Genomic DNA, 19,386 nt, shown 5'->3' with positions numbered 1-19,386 from the left:
AGAATGCAAATGGGGCAGACAAAGCCTAGTCCACAAACCCTTTACAGATACCTGTTAGTATTTTCATCTCTCTGCCCTCTGCTCCTCCCTCCTGTCTTCTACCATTTCTTCCCATTTCCAAGGCCAATACTTAGGGAAAATCAAGATCATTTGCTCTTTGGGGAAAGGGCAGATCACTTTAGCCAAGGAAGACCCCACCAAAAAATATTAATAATAAATTCTCTGATGAATAGAATTGAGATTCATGTAGTTAAAAAGTAAGTGGAAAAATTCAGTTTCACAGAGTAACAGAAGCTATGTACATTTCCATAATGGAAAAGTCAATATTGGTCCAAATGCACTTGTTGTTCAAATGGAACTAGTATCCCTGCCATAGAAGTTCATGGTTAGGAGACCTTGGAGCTCTGTGTCAGGGCTTCTTTGGTTAGAAGAAAGAGAAAAATGTATATTATCTCAAATAATGGTGTTTTTGTAAGGGTAACTATTACAGTAAGAGAAAAGTGATCTCTGGAATATTCTTACATCTAAACCTCAAAGATTTGGAGCATAGATTAGGAACAGGAAGGTTGTTTGGGATTAGAAGAGGCATCTCTAGTAGACTAGTGAGATTGCTGGTTTATCAAGCAGCAGGAATTGAGCTCCATTTGTGTGCTCTACCTTAGATGTGAGTCCACTGCTTTGTTTTGGTTCAGGCTCTGTTTGCTTATTTATCTTCTTTTGCTTCCAAGGACATGGGATGTCTCTTTATGTACACACACACACACACACACACACACATTTTTGCTGTACTGGGGATTCTACCAGGGGTGCTCTACCACTAAGTTACATCCCCAGCCCTCTTTATTTAGGATGTTGCAATCCTCCTGCCTCCGCCTCCCACGTTGCTGAACTATAGATGTGTGCATCCATGTCACGTACTTACATATTTTTAGTTCAAATTCTTGAGAGAATAATAATGCCATCATTATAATTAATCAACTTTTATCTGTGGGGAGCTTTAGTACCAGACCACCTCATGTTGCATGGCCAGCCCAACTGTTCCGAGCCAAGCAGCTGCAGGAGGGGTTGGAGAGGTCACATGATGCCACATGGTGGTTTTTGTTAAAGGAACTGGTTCATAAGAGGCTGTACCTGGTAACCATTTGTTGTCAGAGCAGTCATTTTAAGTTAAGATCTTTTAAAAAATAGACATATTTTGGAAATTAAACTAATTATGATTCCCAGAATTAGTAATGAGTTTGAGAACTTCATATCCTCCTATTTTCAGTTTGTATAGCGTCTAACAATCATACATGAAACAACATATACATACATAGTACACCTGACACTATGCTTCAACATTACATTCTAAATGGACTCTTCTAACCATTCAGTCAATGACACCTGTCTATATCAGATTTACTTTTGCTTTTCTTACTGAGGTTGAGGACATTGTTTTTGGTCCCTCCTCCCCTATTAGGCCTTAATTTTTCATTAGTGGAAAAATGATAAATAAGAAAAATCAGGTAAAGTTTTCAGGTGAACGCCTACATGCTGCTTCAAAATTTTTATTGTATTTGTCAACACCATTTATATTTTGGTTTTTCTTAGTGTTCTCTATAAAACATCACCCTTACCTGCCAAAATACAGGAAGAAAGGATGGTGAAAGGTTTTCAGACTTAGTCGGTCTATGTGGCTACTTTGAACCTCTGAATGCATGTTTGATTAGCATATTTCTTGCTAACTTACATAAATTATTTTGTAATATTGCTGTTATTATCCTTTGTCAATCAAATTGTAACTCAGGCTTGATTCCAGCATCTTTCCTTTGAATGCCTTCATAAGTTAACATTTCTTAAATTGTGTCTTATGTTGTCATTGTTGAATGCTGTAAAACTGGAAAAATGTAATAGCTCATGCGATCTTATTTTTTGTGCCTAACAATACAAGAATATGTATTTTTGCTTATGCATATCCTTGTTTTTACATTTTCTTTGAAGAACTGTACCTTCTCTTAACCATTCTCTGTGAATTTTGGTATTGCCTTCATTTCCCCTAAGATGCTCTCCTGTGCCTCCTTTCTTCTTCTTAAGCAAAGGCAATGTTTATACTTTTCTCTGAATCCTGTTTTATTCAAATAAATATAAATATAATATTAATAAATATACATATAATCTTCTAAAAATATGTTCCTTAGATCTGAGTTTCATAGTTAAATGCCTGGATTATCTGCCCTCTTTTCCCCCTACCCACCATACTGAGGTCACAGTACCTAGTATGATGCTGAACTCCTGTAAGATATTGAATTAATGTTTGTGGACCCAAACCAGATTGATATTATCTTCCAACCACTGCTCTTTCGATTGCTAAATTCTTGCTTTGTTTATATCATTGCTCTCATGCCTCTTTTTCTTTTTCAATTAAAACATTTTATAGTTTACTTAAAGCAGATGCTCAGTGTATTTTGATTACCTAAATCACTGCTGATAACATCTCCCAAATCCTCCCATTGCTGTTTCTTTTGTATCATTATAATTGTCTTGATGTTCCCCTTTCTTTAAAAAATGTTGAAAACTCTGCTTCCATATGAGAAGGTACCTTCCTTATCTATTATGTAGTTCTACTTCTAATTTTTTTGGTTTATAATCAATGTATCCATTTCAATTAGAGTCAACAAACATATATAAGTTGAATGCCACTACACAACATGCTCTGTGCTAGGTACTTTCAGGGAACAAGTAGATAATTTTTTCTGAAGCAATTCTTTCCTCAGAGTGATTCCTACACTGAAGGAAATAATTTGAAACTTTTTAAATTGATAGGCTGAAGCCTGTTGTATATTATTTGGGGTGTGGTTCATGGGGAGACAGGAAGTCCTCTGGTTAACTGAAGAGTCCCAGTAATATCCAATGTCTTTCTTTCTACCATTTGAAATGTCTCTTTCTATTGACAGGTGTGTGAGATTCCACTTTAGAACATCATTATTTGAGAATTTTTGAGTAAATAGAATTCTTGCTTCCTCTTCAATTTAAGGAAAACTCTTCAGTTTACAAACTATTTAAGGTCTGAAAAGGTATCCATAATTCCCCTTTGATTCCAAGTGTGAGTCACTTTGTTGAGTTCCTATTCAGTTTTTGGAAGATTTTCCAACAAATAAGGATGAGAGTCAGTCTTTGGAAGCATTAATATCATGCATATATTTATTTTTGTTGATAGCTATTTTATTTTATCTCTTTTAATTATATTTGCCAATGTCGGGGGAAACTAACTGATGTGGTCTGTATTTGTTTGCTGGACTTTCACTTTGATGTTGGGAAAATTCAAATTGACATTTGAAACCTTTCATGGTGTGCAATAGAACTTCATAAGCAACGTGTGTGTGTATGTGTATAATTTTTAATCTTTAAGTTCTGAAATAACCGCTCCCTAACTCCTGAATTAATGTCAAGTTTCTGGACATCTTGTGTTGATGCTGATACTTCTAAGTTTCTCAGCAGGTGGGGATATCAATATTTTGGATGGGGCAATTCTTTATTGAGACTGCCTTCACATTGCAGGATTTAGCCTCCTTGAATCAACATAAAATGTCATTACTATTTTCTATAGGAGATAACTAAAATGCTTCATACAACACCTAAAACCTTTTAAAACAACTGTGTGGTGCTCAGACATTTTCCCATCTCATTAATCAATTTTTCTTCTTTCCCATTGATTACAGTTGATAATTTAGGCACAATGACTTTCACATTGTAAGTGAATTGACCCATGAAAACTGAAAAATGATGGATTCAGGTTGCCCATGCAATGGTTGTTATTTTTCCTGTACTTTTACTTCAGAAGTTGCCTTGTATTTCTCTTAGAGTCACATGCTTCTCTTTACTGACTTCCCTGATGTTCTCACTGTTTTTGCAAATGCAGTATATAATGGAGATAAAAGTAGTATGTAGAAAACCTTAAAAACTAAGCAAAGACAGCAAACACACCTTAGTAGAATAAGACCAATGTGATGGTTGAATCTTTATGCCTCATGCTGGTAGCCAGCTCAGTTGCTGAATCTTGTTTGGGAACTTACCTCATATGTCATTAGCAAAGTTTGCACACCAAAGTCCATAAGTATAGAAAACCTACACTACTACCCAAAGCAAACAGTGGTAGTAATGCAAACAGGAGTTCTTAATGCAACCAGATGTAACTAAAGAATATGCCAGTTCTATCTGGGAGTAATTTACATCCTAAAACTGAGCTGGGTAAAGTGATATGTACCTGTAGTACTAGCTACTTGGGAGGCTGAGCAGGAGGATCATTTAACTCTAGGAATTTGCGGCCCGCCTGGGCAACACAGACTGTGTCTTAAAACATGCATACACATGGGGTTGGGGTTGTGGCTCAGTGGTAGAGCGTTTGCCTAGCATAGGTGAGGCACTGGGTTTGATTCTTGGCACCGCATATAAATAAATAAAAGTCCATTGACAACTAAAAAAAATTAAAAAAAAACATGCACACACACCCATGAACACACACACACAGAGTTCTAATTTCTAATGGTGGCAATTGACATATCTGTCACCCCTGGGGCTTACTTTTAACAGATTAATATTTGCACTATGAAAACTTACCATACTAGAAGGTACTGTTAACTTCATTTAGGCTTTTAATTTAAAGGGAAATAGTCATCAATAGCAAATGGCACTATTGGTTAAATGAGCAAACCAAATAACATTTTTTTCCCCAGCAAGTTTTTTATATTAGGAAATACATGGCAGTTATTTCTTTAGTAAGGGCAGAAATACTTGTGATTGAAATAAGTAATTTGGAAATAAGTGAAAATGAGCAAGTGAAATCAGTTATGCATCTGCTTTTTGCTTTTTATTTATTTAGATTCTTAAAAGTTTTAAACTCTTATAATTGTCAAGATTTTCAAGGATGATATGAAAGCACTGTGATTTGCTTATATACTTCCTAGATATTAATAGACATGATAAATATTGGATTTTCAGCATATGCATAATCTAGGTTAAATCATCTAGAATTGAATATCCGCATCCCTGTACATAGATCACCACTAGCTGGGCAGCCATGTGACTTGCTTAGTACTATTTGAGCTGTTCTTGTAGAAACCAATATCTCCTCATGGCAGAGGCTGCTCATTGTCTACTTGTTTTCATTCTAAACTTCCTTCTTTAATTCTAAAGTCCAATTGCTTATTTTTAGCAAAGTTTATGCCTGCACAGCTAGATAATTTCCTTGCTTGCCCTTCTTCTGACTTGGTGTGACCATGTGACCAAGAAATAACCAATGGGATATAAGCAGAAGTGATGTGCACAATTTCCACACAACTTCCAGAGAAGAAAATCATCTGTTGTCCATTTCTTTCTCTTCTTTCTTGTGAACAGGAACATGGGTGTGATGTAGAGTCAGCTTTGACCATGCAGATGAAGATCAGCCCCATGGGGAAGGCAGAGCCACAAGATGGAAGGAACCTCAGTCCCTGTGGATAACCTTATGGAGCACTTGTTCTAAGATGCCCTTCTATCTCTTGACTGTCATGGGTGAGAGAAAGAAGCTTCTGCTTTTTTAAGCCATTATATTTGGAAGGCTTTTTGAGAGAGAGAGAGAGAGAGAGAGAGAGACGGGGGGGGGGCACGAGCACATGAGCAGCTTAGCTGGAGTTCTAACCAATAAAAGATATTCACTTATATTCAGTGAGAAATCCATTTTCTTTCCATATATAAGTCATCCCCATTTTTTTTTGGAGCAAACTAGGATAGTAGGGTTACGTTTTGGGGATGAAGGATGTCAGTATTGCACCATGAGATTTAGAAGTTTGATCTCCTTAATGAGAGAAGTCAGCACATTTACATTTTCTTTTCTGAACTTAATTTCATTCACATTAACAGACATTTATTGAATGCCTACTGTGTGTAAAACACTATAAGAGTCCATAGGGATACACAGAGGAAGTAGGCACAGTTTCTGCTCTCACAGAGCTCACAATCTACCAGAGAAGACAGTACACAACACAAACAAGTACATTGGAAGATAGGATGCATATAATCATAAAGGTACAAGTGAGGTTCTGTGGAGCATAGAGCTGTGAGAGAGGACTTCCTTAGGGACAGGGAAAGAAGGAGGAGGTACTCAGGAAGACTTTTAGACAAGATATTGAATTTGAGCATGTTGAAGTATTGGTGGAGAAAACATGGGAGTTGTGGGCTCAGAAATGAAGCTAGGGGAGCTTAGGAAGCACATGTAATATTCAGAACTTTCTGGAGTATGGAGTATGAGGTGCATGGGAAGAAGAGATGAGATAGAACTCTAGGAAGGTAGTTTGAGGTCACCTAGTGAAAGGGCCTTGGATGTTATCCTAGAGACCTTAACTTTTTACTGATGGGGAAAGAGTAGAGAATTTTAAGTTTTGCAATTTAAAATCAACAGTACACTTTAAGATAGTGACTCTCAAACTTTAGTGTGTATTAGAATCTCATGGAGGTTTTATAAAAATAAAGATTTATGGACTAATTTCTCAGAATTTCTGATTCAGTGGGTCTTGAGTGAGGCTCTGGACTGAGCATTTTTTAGTCAAGTTCCCAGGTGATGTTAATGCTGCTTGTCTGGAGATAGCTCTCTGAGAACCTCACACTGCTATAGGAAAATGTTTCTGGCAGGTATATGGGGAAAGAATTGCAGGTGGAGGAGTCCAGAGGCAGATTAATCTGATAAGAAAAGGACAAAAGTATTGGAGAAGAAGGTGGCATATACAAATGTCAAATTTTATAGAGGCAAATAGACAAAACATTAAGACTATTTGAGTGTGGAGACCTGCTTGTGACATAGAGAGAGAATCACATTTCCCTCATATGAATGACAAAAATTATAGTAATTCTGTTATCTGAGACTGAGGCATAAAATGGAATCAGGAGTCTTGTGTGTGGGAAAATGATCATGCATTAGTTTAGAATGGCTGCATTTGAGGTACCAGTAAAATATTCATAGGGAGGTGCTCACCAGACATAACTCACAGGTCTGGAGTTTGAGAAGGAGAGATCAGAATTAAAGTTACATGAATCTAATAGTTAAAAATAGTGGAATTTGGGATGGAATATGAAGATACAGGAAGTGATGGCCAAGGACAAAGCCCCAGGATGAAGGATTAGGAGACAAAGAATGAGGAGGTAAGAAGAAAATTGGGTAACTAGGAGAGCAAAATATTCTAGAAGGCAGGGGTTGAAAGAGGAATGGGATGTTTCAATTGATGAAAGAATGATAGATAGAAAAGGAGAGAGGGAAAGCCATGGGATTTGCCTATTGGCAAGTCACTGGTGACATTGGGATCAGATTGAGGGGAACTGGGTGGGTGCATTCAGATGGCAAAGGATGGAAAAGTCAGTGGAAGGTGAGAAGAAGAGGCATAAGTGGATCAATGATCAAAGAAACCCAAGCGAAAGAGTTAGGGGAGGGATGAAGCCGGAGATTGATGGGGATGAAGGGCCAGAGAAAGTTGATATTCATATCAAAAGACTTAAGCAAAGTTAATAGATGACAATAAAAAAGAGTGGCAGAAGAAAAGGGTGGGATGGGAGAGGACGGGGGAGGGAGAACAGGGGAATGGAAAGGAGCAAGATTCCAGAAAAGTTGAGAGGGGATAGATTTAAGGGCTAAATGGAAGTGGTGAGGAGGCAAATCCATGCCTTCTCAGTAATTCAGAAGAGTGAAGAAATGGGGGAGGCCCTGGGTGAGAGGCAAGGAGCAGTACACAAGAATGTGCAGGTTTTCTGTCCTCCTGTCATCACTCTTGACCTTGTAGTGGTGAGTTCCTCCACAGGACTAGAACAGTCATTCTAGCTCAGGGGGGCTGAGGCAGCCCACTCTGTCTCTGTCTGTGGCTTCAGGTCCACCTGCACCTTCCTGGTCCTAGGGTGCAGTCTCTTGTGGAAGCCACATAGATTCTGGGAGACAAAATTTTTGCTCATTTCCTAATTGGTGGCCTTTGCTGTAAACAGATTTTCAACTTTTTATCTCTTTCCGAGTGCTCAATTGAGTAATTTAAATTTGGAGTAACATTCTCCAACAAAATTCTTCAAATAATATATTCTCTCATTTCATCACTGCGTTAAGCTTCTCCAAAAGTTCCCCAAACTTGACATGTACCTAAATCATGCTAGAGTGAGAGGGTGTATGGGAGGCTCACCTGGAATACATTTTGGAATGGGAGAAGGCCTAATTTGTCTGTCTGCAATGCATTGACCAAAGTAGATTTAGATGATTTCTTATTTGCTTATGTTTCATATTCATAGTAAAGGGGTTAAGAAAGTGCAAGTGCAATCATTGCCTGTTCTTTTTTAGAGAACAAGAAAACCTATTTAATTATGAACCAAAGAGAACATGCCAGATGTACTATTTGTGCCTGGAAAGAGTAGGCTATGTAGTCACAGTAAATGATTTTAGCTCAGGTCTCCAAGAACAGATGACAAAATGCCACTTTCTTTTTATTCTTTATGTATTCATGAAATTCTTGCTGGAATATGTATGCACATAGAGCCATAACCTCAGATTTAATGCCACATGAGGGCAAGTTATCAGACATTTGATTTACAAGCAGTAAGAAATTCTGCAAATAAATTTATGGGGGCATTCTTTAATTGCAGGATTAACTGAAATGGCTAGAGAAAATATACAAAAAGTACTTACTATTTCACTTTATTATTATTTCTATATAATTTCTGTTTTTATATGATAATGTTTATTTGAAATGAGGTACCACATATAAGACCAGAGGTAGAAAACAGCACACCAAATAACAAAAGAAAAAAAGAAAAAGAAACCAAACAAACAAGACCACATATACTTACAAACTCTCCTGAACCAAGTATGTTCAAGAATTAGTAAGCTGTACCCCGTACCCCCGTTCACTCATGAGGCTCTGGTAAAAGTCACACCTTTGGGTTTTTTACAATCTAAGTATGCTCTCGGCACCTAATGAGCTTTTTAAAAGCCAGCTTAAAGTCTTCATTAAAACTCGTGTACAACAGAGGGTTGATCAGAGAATTAACATAGCCAAGCCATGTCAAAAAATCAGCCACTTCGGAAGACACACTGTAGATGCTCAGACCTACAATCAACTCTTTGATGAAGAATGGCAGCCAAGACAAAATGAATGCACCCAAAATCAGTCCCAGGATGCGAGCTGCCTTGCGTTCTCTGGTGCTAGAGATTTGCTGGCGTTCCCCTGGGTGATCTAGATCATTGTCGAAGGGAGGGATCCTGATGGAGGTGTGGATCTTTTCAAACTCTGTGGTAGGGTCTGAGGTGGAGAAGTCAGACACGCAGAAAGTCTGTGTAAGTTTACAACTTGCAAAAGAATTCTGACTGTCTGTGCTTCTGTTGCTTAAGTGCCGGCTCGATCCCCTTTTCTGGTAAAGACTCTTGGCCGCATGGTAAATGCGGTAATAGAGAATCAGGATCAAAGTCAAGGGGATATAAAATGCCCCAAGTGTGGAGTAAATGGTGTAGATGACATGGTCATGCTGGATGGTGCACTGACTGGGGGGTGGGCTGAGTTGGCGGTGGCTCCTCCAAAACAGAGGGGGCATGGAGATGAAGATAGAGATGGTCCAGACGGTGAGGATCATCAGTCCAGCCCGCTTGGCTGTCCTCTTCCTGGCATATTCAATAGCATTGGTGATGGCCCAGTACCTGTCCAGGGCAATCACACAGAGATGGAGGATGGAGCAGGTGCAGCAGGTCATGTCCACACTCAGCCACACCTCACAGACGAAGTACCCAAGCTTCCAGCTGTCCATGACAATGTACATGATGCTCAGGGGCATGACCAGCACTGCCACCAGGAGGTCTGTCACCGCCAGAGAGCAGATTAGATAGTTTGCAGGCTGATGGAGTTTCTTGGTGGTGCAGATGGCCACAATCACAGCCGAGTTCAGCAACATGGTCAGGGTGGTGATAATCACCAGAGTCAGGCAAATAAACATCTTCTCTGTGATGGTCTTGGGTCTTACAGTGGTGCTGGCTTCTGTGGTACAGTTTGTGAGGTTCATCTTCCCCTTCTTCCAATCTACACTGCGGAGAAGCTATTAGTTATTTTCCTTCAGCTGGAGACTATGCAGCCTCGAATGTCTCTCATTTGTGAGGAGTCTTTAATTTCTTCAGCTACGCAGTTTATTGTGCACCGTTTACTGTGGGTCAAGAGAAGGGCCACAGCATTTCTTCTGAATGGAAAGTTCCTGAAAAATAAAATGTTACTGGTTAATGAATGAAAAAGCCACATTTTTCCTAGAAAACATGATAATATTTTGGATTTCATAAAATACCACACATTTTACATATATTTTTTTTAATCCTCTCTTTGAGTCCATCTTCACATTATTTCTCAAAGAATGCTTTTTTACAGTTAAATCCTCAAACTCTTTCTGATGAACAGATTACAAATTATATGTCTATTTTGCCACCTAAATTAGTTTCTTATTTATATTTCAAGTTAAAAAGGGTTTTTTAATATTCAAAAGGATATAGTCATATTATCAAAGACTTTAAAAATTCTGGTGCCATTTCTTTAAAGAAAAAAATTGTACTGTTTATAATGAATAGGCTTCAAACCACATTTTAAACTTTTGCAGCAATATTCAACTCCAACAGTACATCAGGGTCACAATGAGATTGTACACTTTTGTCTAATTACTTCTGACATTTTACATATCCCATTGTGCATTTCGTTGGAGAAAAGAGAGAGAAAAGCATATAATATAACTTTAATATTTGTGGCAAATTGTTCTCAGAGTAATACAGTAAGTCAGCTATGAAACAGCACCAATCACCAAGCTCAGTTATTGGGAGTAGGATGTTGTTCAGTGCTTGCCTAGCATACATGAGGTCCTGGGTTCAATCTCCAGCACTACAAACAAGACAAATCAAAACAAATAACTCCCCCAAACAAAAATTCAATGCAAACCAAAAATAAACAGAAACTTGAATTCACTGTGGGTGAGGAAGATGGGAAAAGTGTGATTGGGTATAATGAATGCACGCTGTTTGCAGGTATGGAATTATCACACTGAACTTCATTGACATAGGGTCTTGATTTAACATCTAAACAGCCATCTTAAATGTTAACTGCCATCTTATGAGATAAGTATCGATTGTCTGTACTTCCTCTTATCCGAACTCCCTCCACCCCCATTAGTGACCTACCCCATGATACTATAACCCTAAGCCAATCCCAGAAGGACATGACCCCTTGACTCCTGAAAGCCCCATGGTGCCATTGACCTAAGCCAATCCCACGTTATTCCCCACCTGCATACCTCTGAGGCAAGCACCCCTGAGCCTATCCCATAGCGCCACAGCTACACCTCCAAACCCCTACCCCACAAAAGCTGAACACCCAAACATCTCCGGGGCCTCTCTCCACTCTATAGAGGGATGGCCTTTATTTGTCAGCTTTGACAAATAAACCTTTGTGTGGATCTCTGACTGGTCTCCATCCTTCATTTCTCGCTCGCCCATCTCTTGCTTTCTCACTTTCCTTTCAATTGATATGTTCAATTAATATGTTAATAATAAAATTAAATAATGATTAAATAAATGAAAATACATATATGACGAGAAATTTAAAGAGTGTTTAGTTTCAGTTAACATTTATGTTCTATGTATATACTTATGTATGTACATATGTATCTATCTCCCAGAGAACTGCGATAAAGCAGGTCAGTCAGTGAGATAGTAACATTTTAAAAGAAAGCTAAAGTCAAATATAGATGTGTGCTCATGTGAACTTGGCAATCAAGATCTGTATGGGAATATTCACAGCTGAAGGCTGCTGGGTAGAAAGCTCATCACATTCTCTGATTTGAGTCCATGGAATTAGGTTCAGGAAGATTTGAAGAAAAATGGGTATTATACCAGTTTTAAGAAGGGACATCGATGGATATGTATCAGAATTAACAGAAAATAATTTTGGCAAAGATGGTGGCAGGAGCAGTGAGGCATATGTTAAAACAGGGAGTGAATATGAATGGGTGTCATGAGCCATCCATAAGCTGTGTTTTCCTTTAGGATCTCTCCCTTTGACAATGATCTAGATCACCCAGAGGAAGCCAGCAAATCTCTGTGTGAGCTATGCGCATTTGAGTTTATGAGGAGACTGTCCTGATTGATGTTGCTGCCTGATTGGGCTGTGTGACAGTGTGTATGCCTTTTCTCTCGCTCTGCCTGTGAGCCCATACAGTACCTGAGATGGGTGTGTCTTTCCAAGATGTCAATCAACCTGCTGACCGCAAGGCTTCACCAAGCAAGACTCCACCCTTTGAAACTCAATCCCTTGCCTTATTTGGGTGGCATATTCTATGAATGGCTTATCCCCAATAAATAGGGGGGTTTCAGGTGTGCTTTCTCTCTTGCCTCTAGCCTCCCTTGCTCCCCTTGTCTTCCAGCATGGGAGCTGACACCTGAGGTCTTAGAGCTGTACTTGACTCCCCAGAAAGGTATATCTGTGTTTGTGTGTTTTTTTTAGTTGCCAGCTGGGGACAAATGGGATTTGAAGGATTAGGAACCCCAAGTCAGGAAGTAGGAATAAAAATCTCCAGGCTGTGGGTGAAGTCTATCCCTGGATATAATTTCTCCTACTCACAGAATTCACACACAAAAAAACAAAAACAATAGCAACAAAAAACCAAAACCAAGCGGGCTAGGTTGTGGCTCAGTGGTAGAGTGCTTGCCTAGCCTGGGTGAGGCACTGGGTGTGATTCTCAACATCGCATATAAATTAAAAAAATAAAGGTCCATCAGCAACTAAAAGACCCAAACCAAACCAAACCAAAACAAACAAACAAAAATTAAACAGAACAAAACACAAAACAAACAAAAACCAAACCAAAACAACAAAACTCTCAAAACCTGTAGGAGAGGAAGATGGGAGCCATTTACCCTTCAAATATAGAAAATAAAATGAAATAACAATGATTTCACTAAAGACTATAAAGGGGACAATTGTTTTAAGGTGGTCTGTGTCTTTCTGCCACTAAATGATATACTTTCTGCCTGTCTTTTTCATTTGCTTTCACAATGTTTCTGTGGATGTACCTGCTTTAAGATGTTTCTTTAGTTCTTCCATGGGGGGTTTGCTGCGCCACCAACCCCTTGCTCTTTTGAATGTTTTTTCCTACACTGTTATATTTCTCTCCTTTTCTTAAACTTGTATTTGAGTCAGACTGTAGAATTGAAGGAGGATAAGCTCTGGACTCAGACAGATCTGCTTCAGATTCCAACTGGGCCACTGATTTATCTGCTTGGGTCAACCTCTCTGCATTTTTCTCAGTGTCCCAAGTGTTTAGTTCTTCATTTTGATGTCTATTTCTTTAACAAAATGAAATGAGTTTTCTTTTCTTTCTTTTTTTTTAGTCTGTGTTTATTAATCCTCGGTTATGTTTTCTTGGGTTTTGGAGATTTGTTGGTTAAAGTAGTTCTCAACAAAAAAGCTTTTTCATTAATGGTAAGATTCAGAGTATAGAGAGACATATGGAGCAGGGACAGAAAACTTTATAAATGTCAGTTTATAGTAGAAGCAATTAGGAAAGACAGTTATTTTGAAAGCAGGCTGTTAAACATATCAGAAGTAATTCAGCTTTATAGAGCTTTCAAACTCTGCTCTCTTCACTGAACTCCCTTATCTCCCAATTGTCATTTCTCTGATGACATCATTTTCTCTCTTGGTTTGTAACTATTTTTCCTTGCCCCCAGCAGGCTATCAATTTTTATCCCCTAGATGCCCAATGTATCTCTTTATCTATTTCTAATTAAATTATCAAAAAATTACAGGTTGGGGATCTCCATTCTTACCTCTCCATTGTGAATTTCTGGTTTATTTTGTGCCCAGGTCTTTTGGAGTAGGAGTTAAATTTTGTGACTTTGTATTTTCAGTCACCCTCAAGTCCTGCACACATCCAGCTTGCCATCTTTTATTTTTTCCCTTTATTCCTGTATCTTGACGTTCGCTCCACAGCAACATATAGAACACGTTCTTGGGAATGGCTAGGTGAGATTGGGTCCAGGAAGACAACTGGGGGCTGACTGTAGATTGAACAGGTGTTGGAAATGGGCCCTGAGCTCTTCACTGTTGAGGAACCAGCAAAGCAGAGAGTGAAGCACAGCTACTGAGGTGAAAGAGACCGATGAGAGGAGATTTTATTTCAAGACCATGTGAAGAAAGCCAGAGTGATCAACTGTGTCCATGCTGCCAACAGTGATAGGGACTTGAGCACTGGACTGGGCAGTATGATGATGTCAGTGATCTTGACAAGAACAGCTTGGTGAACTGATGGAAATGAAAGGCTGAATGTAGTGATTTCAAGAAAGAAGGGGAGGAGAGGAAGTAGAGACAGTGAATAAGAACACTTATTTCAAGAGTTTTGCTGAAAAAAGGAATACAGAAATTAGGTCATAGCTGTGGTGGGGGAATGTGGTGGTGGTGGTGGTTTTCTAAGATGAGAGATTGTCTTATAACTAGGCTGATTACAATTTTTTTTTTTTTTTGCTGCCACACTTTATACCCCTCCTATTGAGACAGTGTTTTTGGAGCAAGTGACATATAACAGAGGAAGAAGAAAAGCAGTAAGGGAGGAGGCTGATGAGAGTCCATCAGTGTTGTCTAGGAGCACCAGGTAGGTAGAGATCCTTAGCAATTTAGATTATTTTAGGGACTGTGAAGAGGTCAAAGATAACAGGCCCGCTCAGGAAATGATTCAATCTCAATTGCCTTATGTTCCCTTTACCTTCTTAAGAAAATCACACATGATTTTATCACCTCTACCACTTTCTTAGTAGGCCTTGTGATTTCTAATTAGAACAGTGCTGGCTAAATACCACCTGGAAATCTCTTAAGTCTCTTTAGTTTTTTTACACAGTGGTGTAGGAGGGGCTATGATAACACTTAACTCAAAATATGCTCTGCAGAACTGATCCAAATGCTTATGTTACTACACCAAGCATTTATTAGTCCACTGGAAGGGAAAGTTAACTGCAATAATCATAGCTAAAAACAAATACATGCGATTCAAAAATTGATGCAGGAATTTCTTGGGAATTTGTAACTTTCAGTTTCTGCTGTAAGTATAACATGGAAAACACTTGTGCAGTCCAATATCGAAGTGGTTTTTTTTTTCATTAAAATTATGAACAAAAAGAATCATTCTAAATCAAATTGATTAGTGTACACGGCTTCCTGCTAACTGGAATACTCTGGAACCTGGGGTTTATGCCATCCCAGGGAAATTCAGAGCACTAGGGGATGAATTCATAGGAAACGAGGTGTTAAGTAGGATTTGTCAGGCTGTTCTTCAGGGGCATCTGCCTTTGCAAATAGAGGGAGAGGGACAAGACCATCTTTCTCATTCAGGAGGAGTATCTAAAGCATCTAGTGTTGTTTAGAAGGATAAGTTGGCTGGCACCTGCTTACCTTAACATTCTCTTAGAGAAGATTTTATATTTTGGATCAAGTTCCCCCATTAGAAAAGAAAATTCACTTCATAAATTCTGTTTTACTTTGTTCTCTACAGTGTGACTGGGTCAGAAGTGTTGGAGAAGAAGCTCAGAGTAGCAGCTGTACACACAGAGTCTGAATCCTGGCTCTGCCACCCCTCGGCTGTGGTGTAATTCTAAGCAAGCTCTTTAGCCTTCTCCTGTTTCCTTAACTGATTTATCCTCTTTGAACTGAGGATAATGAAACATTTCTCATGAAGGTTAGGGTAATTTGAAGGTCAAAAGATCCCATTTGTAAAATGCTTAGAACATTTTATGCTACTTGTAAAATGCTTAGAACAATGACCAGCACATTGAAAGTGGTATATGAGTATTTGGCATCATTTGTTATATGATTTTTTCCCAGGGAATTTTGCATTGGGTGATAGATATATTCCACTCCACAAACACTCATATATAAGGAGAGGTTTCTCTATTATTTTCACTAGGGGACTTTTTGGTTTCTTTATTTAATACAGAATTAATTGTACTCCATACTGTACAATGTGAAGTATATGGTAAAAACACTTCTTATTTTTTAAAGCATACATTATTTAGTGCCCTTACTAAATTCATTGAGAGTCAGCCGTCAGGAACTTAGTGTTTCTTGTTCCCACTTATTTCTTTAAAAAATGCTTGTATTAGTTCATTATATACATAATAGTTGGCTTCATTCTGACATAATTATACATGCATGGAATATAACTTGCTCCAATTCAGTCCCCAGGGCTTCCTCTTTCCCTCCCCTCCTCCCTTGCCCTGTTCCCCTTCCTCTACTCGGTTGGTCTTCCTTCTATTTAGTTACTGTTTTTTAAATTGATCCTTTATAGCTGTAGCTAAATGTGGAATTCACTGTGGTATATTCGCTTATGTATATAGCATAATTTGGTCAATTTTATTTCACAATTGTCTTTCCCCATTCTTCATCCCTCCCCCAATCTCCCTCTAGAGGTCTATATTTTTTATAATGCAACTTAATTTCTACCTCTAAGCTAGTCACTTCTCATGCTTGGGACTTTTGCTGTGTCCATCTCCAGTCTCTGCCCAGTATAAATTGGTGGTAGTCCTGAGCATTCCTGATCAACTCGTGTACTCTACACAGAAGTACCATTGTTGAGAGGGTATTTTCAAAGGACCAGGTTTGAAATATACCTCAGCTATACTTACTTTTCCCTATTTAGATCCCAGCATTTACCCAGTGGGCCTTTGTGAATCCTGACTTCTATGTCCTCCTAAACATTCTGCAGATGCCACTTCCTGTTGGTAATTCATTCTCTGCTGCTCCATTTTTTTTTTCTGTTTTTGCACACAGCTCTTACATCCAGACAGGAATACTGCCCTCAACTCCTCCAATTGTGCCTGTCTCTCTCTTAGCTGCTTTTCCTGGTTTTACATGATAGGTTGAGATTTGATGCCTTCCTGTATTGCTTTCTAGAAATCCAAGGTCACCTAGTAGCTATTGCAAAAGCAGTTGAAACTGTCCAAATCAGTGCATTCCATTTTAAGCCTGTTATACCCATCACTAATTTGAAGGACTGACAGAGGACCAAGAAATGTGTTTAATTATGTTACTATTACGACTGCAGTCATCAAAATGTAACCTATAGGAAAATCCACAATTTCTTAAATTAAAAAAAAAATAAATTGCAGAGAAAAAAGGAATAGAAAGTGTGGCATGTAGATTAAAAGGAACTTAAAAGACATAAACATAAAAATATGCAAAAACTAGATTACTGTTATTAGTGTTATACTCGTGGATGCTATAATTTAAAGAAAAGCTAAATGTCAGGACAGTGATTATTTTTGGAGGAGACGGAGATGGTTATGATTGGGACATGGCTTCTGGTGATGTCTCAATTCCTAGTAATCCCTCTTCCACTTTCATGTTGACTTTTTTTCCTTTTTCTCTTTTAGTTTCCACATTTGATTGACACTTATCTTTCTGTATCTCATTTATTTCACTTAACATGAGGGATGTCCTTCCATTTTATCCATTTTTCTGCAAATGGCACGATTTCATTTTTCTTTGTGCCTGAATAATGCTCAGTTGTGTATACATACCACATTTCTTTATCCATTCACCTGTTGATGGACACCTAGACTGATTTTTTTGCATTAATTGATACCCATAATTTTATTTTCTTCTACCCTTTGTTAATCTGTTAGATTATACAGCCTTATGTTCCTGGAATAAATCTCACTATTTGTGGCATGTAATTCACTTTATATTTCACTGACTTCTATTTGGTTATATTTTGCTAAGGATTTATGTATCTGTATTCATGAAGGATACTGGTCTGTAATGTTTTTGTACTATCTTGTTTTGGTTTTGATATCAGGGCATACTGACTTTATAAAACAAATTGGGAAGTGTTCCTTTATGTTCTCTGGAAGAGACTGTATAGACCTAGTGTTACTTCTTTACCCCTTTGGTATAATTCTTCAGTAAAACCATGTGGGCCTGAAGATTAATTTTTTAGGAGTTTTAAAATTATGAATTCAATTTTCTTAACAGTAATAGGGCTATTCAAGTTATTCCCTAGAGAGTGAAAGATGTGTTATTATATTGTGGTCTATTTGACTCTTGAAATTTAGAAGGGTTTGTTTGATGTACATAGATGCTCCATAGTTTGGGGCATAAATATTTATAATTGTTATGACCTGCTTATATATACTTCCCTTAAGAAGTATGAAATGTCCTTCTTTGTCTCTTCTGACTAACTTTGGTTTGAAGTCTACTTTATCTCAAATGAGAATGGAAACCCCTGCTTGTTTATGCAATCCATATGAGTGATAAGTTTTTTCCCATCCTTTCACCTTCAGCCTGTGGATGTCTTTGCCTATGAGGTGAGTCTCTTGAAGACAGCATATTGTTGGGTCTTGCTTCTTAATCCAATCTGCCAGTCTATGTCTTTTAATTGATGAGTTTAGGCCGTGAACATTCAAGGTTATTATTGAGATATGATTTGTATTCCCTGTCAATTTGATTTATTTCTGGTTTTTGATTTGTCTTAGTTTCTCATTTAGTTGAATGTCCCTTTAGTGTAGATCCTCCTTTGCTAGTTTTCACTTTATTATTTCACTTGATCCTCATGGAATATTTTGTTGAGAATGCTCTGTAGTGTAGGCTTTCTAGTTGTGAATTCTTTTAGTTTTGTTTATCATGGAATGTTTTAATTTCATCTTCAAATCTGAAACTTAATTTTGCTGGATATAAAACTCTTGGTTGACATCCATTTTTATTTCAGAGCTTGATGAAATATATTATTCCAAGACCTCCTAACTTTGAGGGTCTGGGTTGAGAAATCAGTTGAGATCTGAATTGATTTGATTTTTTTTCTTATAGTCTTTAAGATTTTATTGTTATTCTCTGTGTTAGTCATTCTCATTATAATGTGTCTTGGTGAGGGTCTGCTGTAATTTTGTACATTTGGGGTCCTGTAAGCCTCTTATATTTGATTTTCCATTCCATTCTTTAGGTTTGGGAAATTTACTGCTATTATATCATTGAAAAGATTGTGTATTTCTTTGATATTTTTCTCTGCTCCTTCATCTATTCTGATAACTCTTAAATTTGGTCTTTGTATGTTATCCCATACTTCTTGAATGTTCTGTTCATGGTTTCTTACCATCTTATCTGTGTGTTCAACTCTACTTTCAAGATTATATATTTTTTTCTTCATTGTCTGAGGTTCTATCTTCCAAGTGGTCTAGTCTGTTGGTGATGCTTTCTATTGAATTTATAATTTGGTTTATTGATTCCTTCATTTTGAGGATTTCTGCTTTTTTTTCCTTCATGATCTCTATCTCTTTATTGAAGTGGTCTTTTACTTCCTTTATTTTTTCTTTGATTTCACTCCGTATACTACTCTTTACTTCAC

The 19,386-nt window shown here is 37.9% G+C and overlaps 1 protein-coding gene across 1 annotated transcript in view; it reads right to left on the bottom strand.

Moving 5' to 3' along the window:
• Positions 1-4,713: 4,713 nt before the first annotated feature.
• Positions 4,714-19,386, bottom strand: part of Htr1e (5-hydroxytryptamine receptor 1E) — an 81,435-nt gene continuing 66,762 nt past the window's right edge. Inside the window, exon 2 of the mRNA XM_015498098.2 lies at positions 4,714-10,218. Within this exon, the coding sequence (XP_015353584.1) occupies positions 8,935-10,032 (1,098 nt within the window). The 5' untranslated portion in view covers positions 10,033-10,218 and the 3' untranslated portion in view covers positions 4,714-8,934. The remainder of the gene's footprint in view (positions 10,219-19,386) is intronic.

This window comes from Marmota marmota, unplaced genomic scaffold (genome assembly GCF_001458135.2).
Source record: "Marmota marmota marmota unplaced genomic scaffold, marMar, whole genome shotgun sequence".
Classification (NCBI taxonomy): domain Eukaryota; kingdom Metazoa; phylum Chordata; class Mammalia; order Rodentia; family Sciuridae; genus Marmota; species Marmota marmota.
The sequence above is the reverse complement of the archived record's forward strand: the minus strand, read 5'-3'. Positions and strand labels throughout refer to the sequence as shown.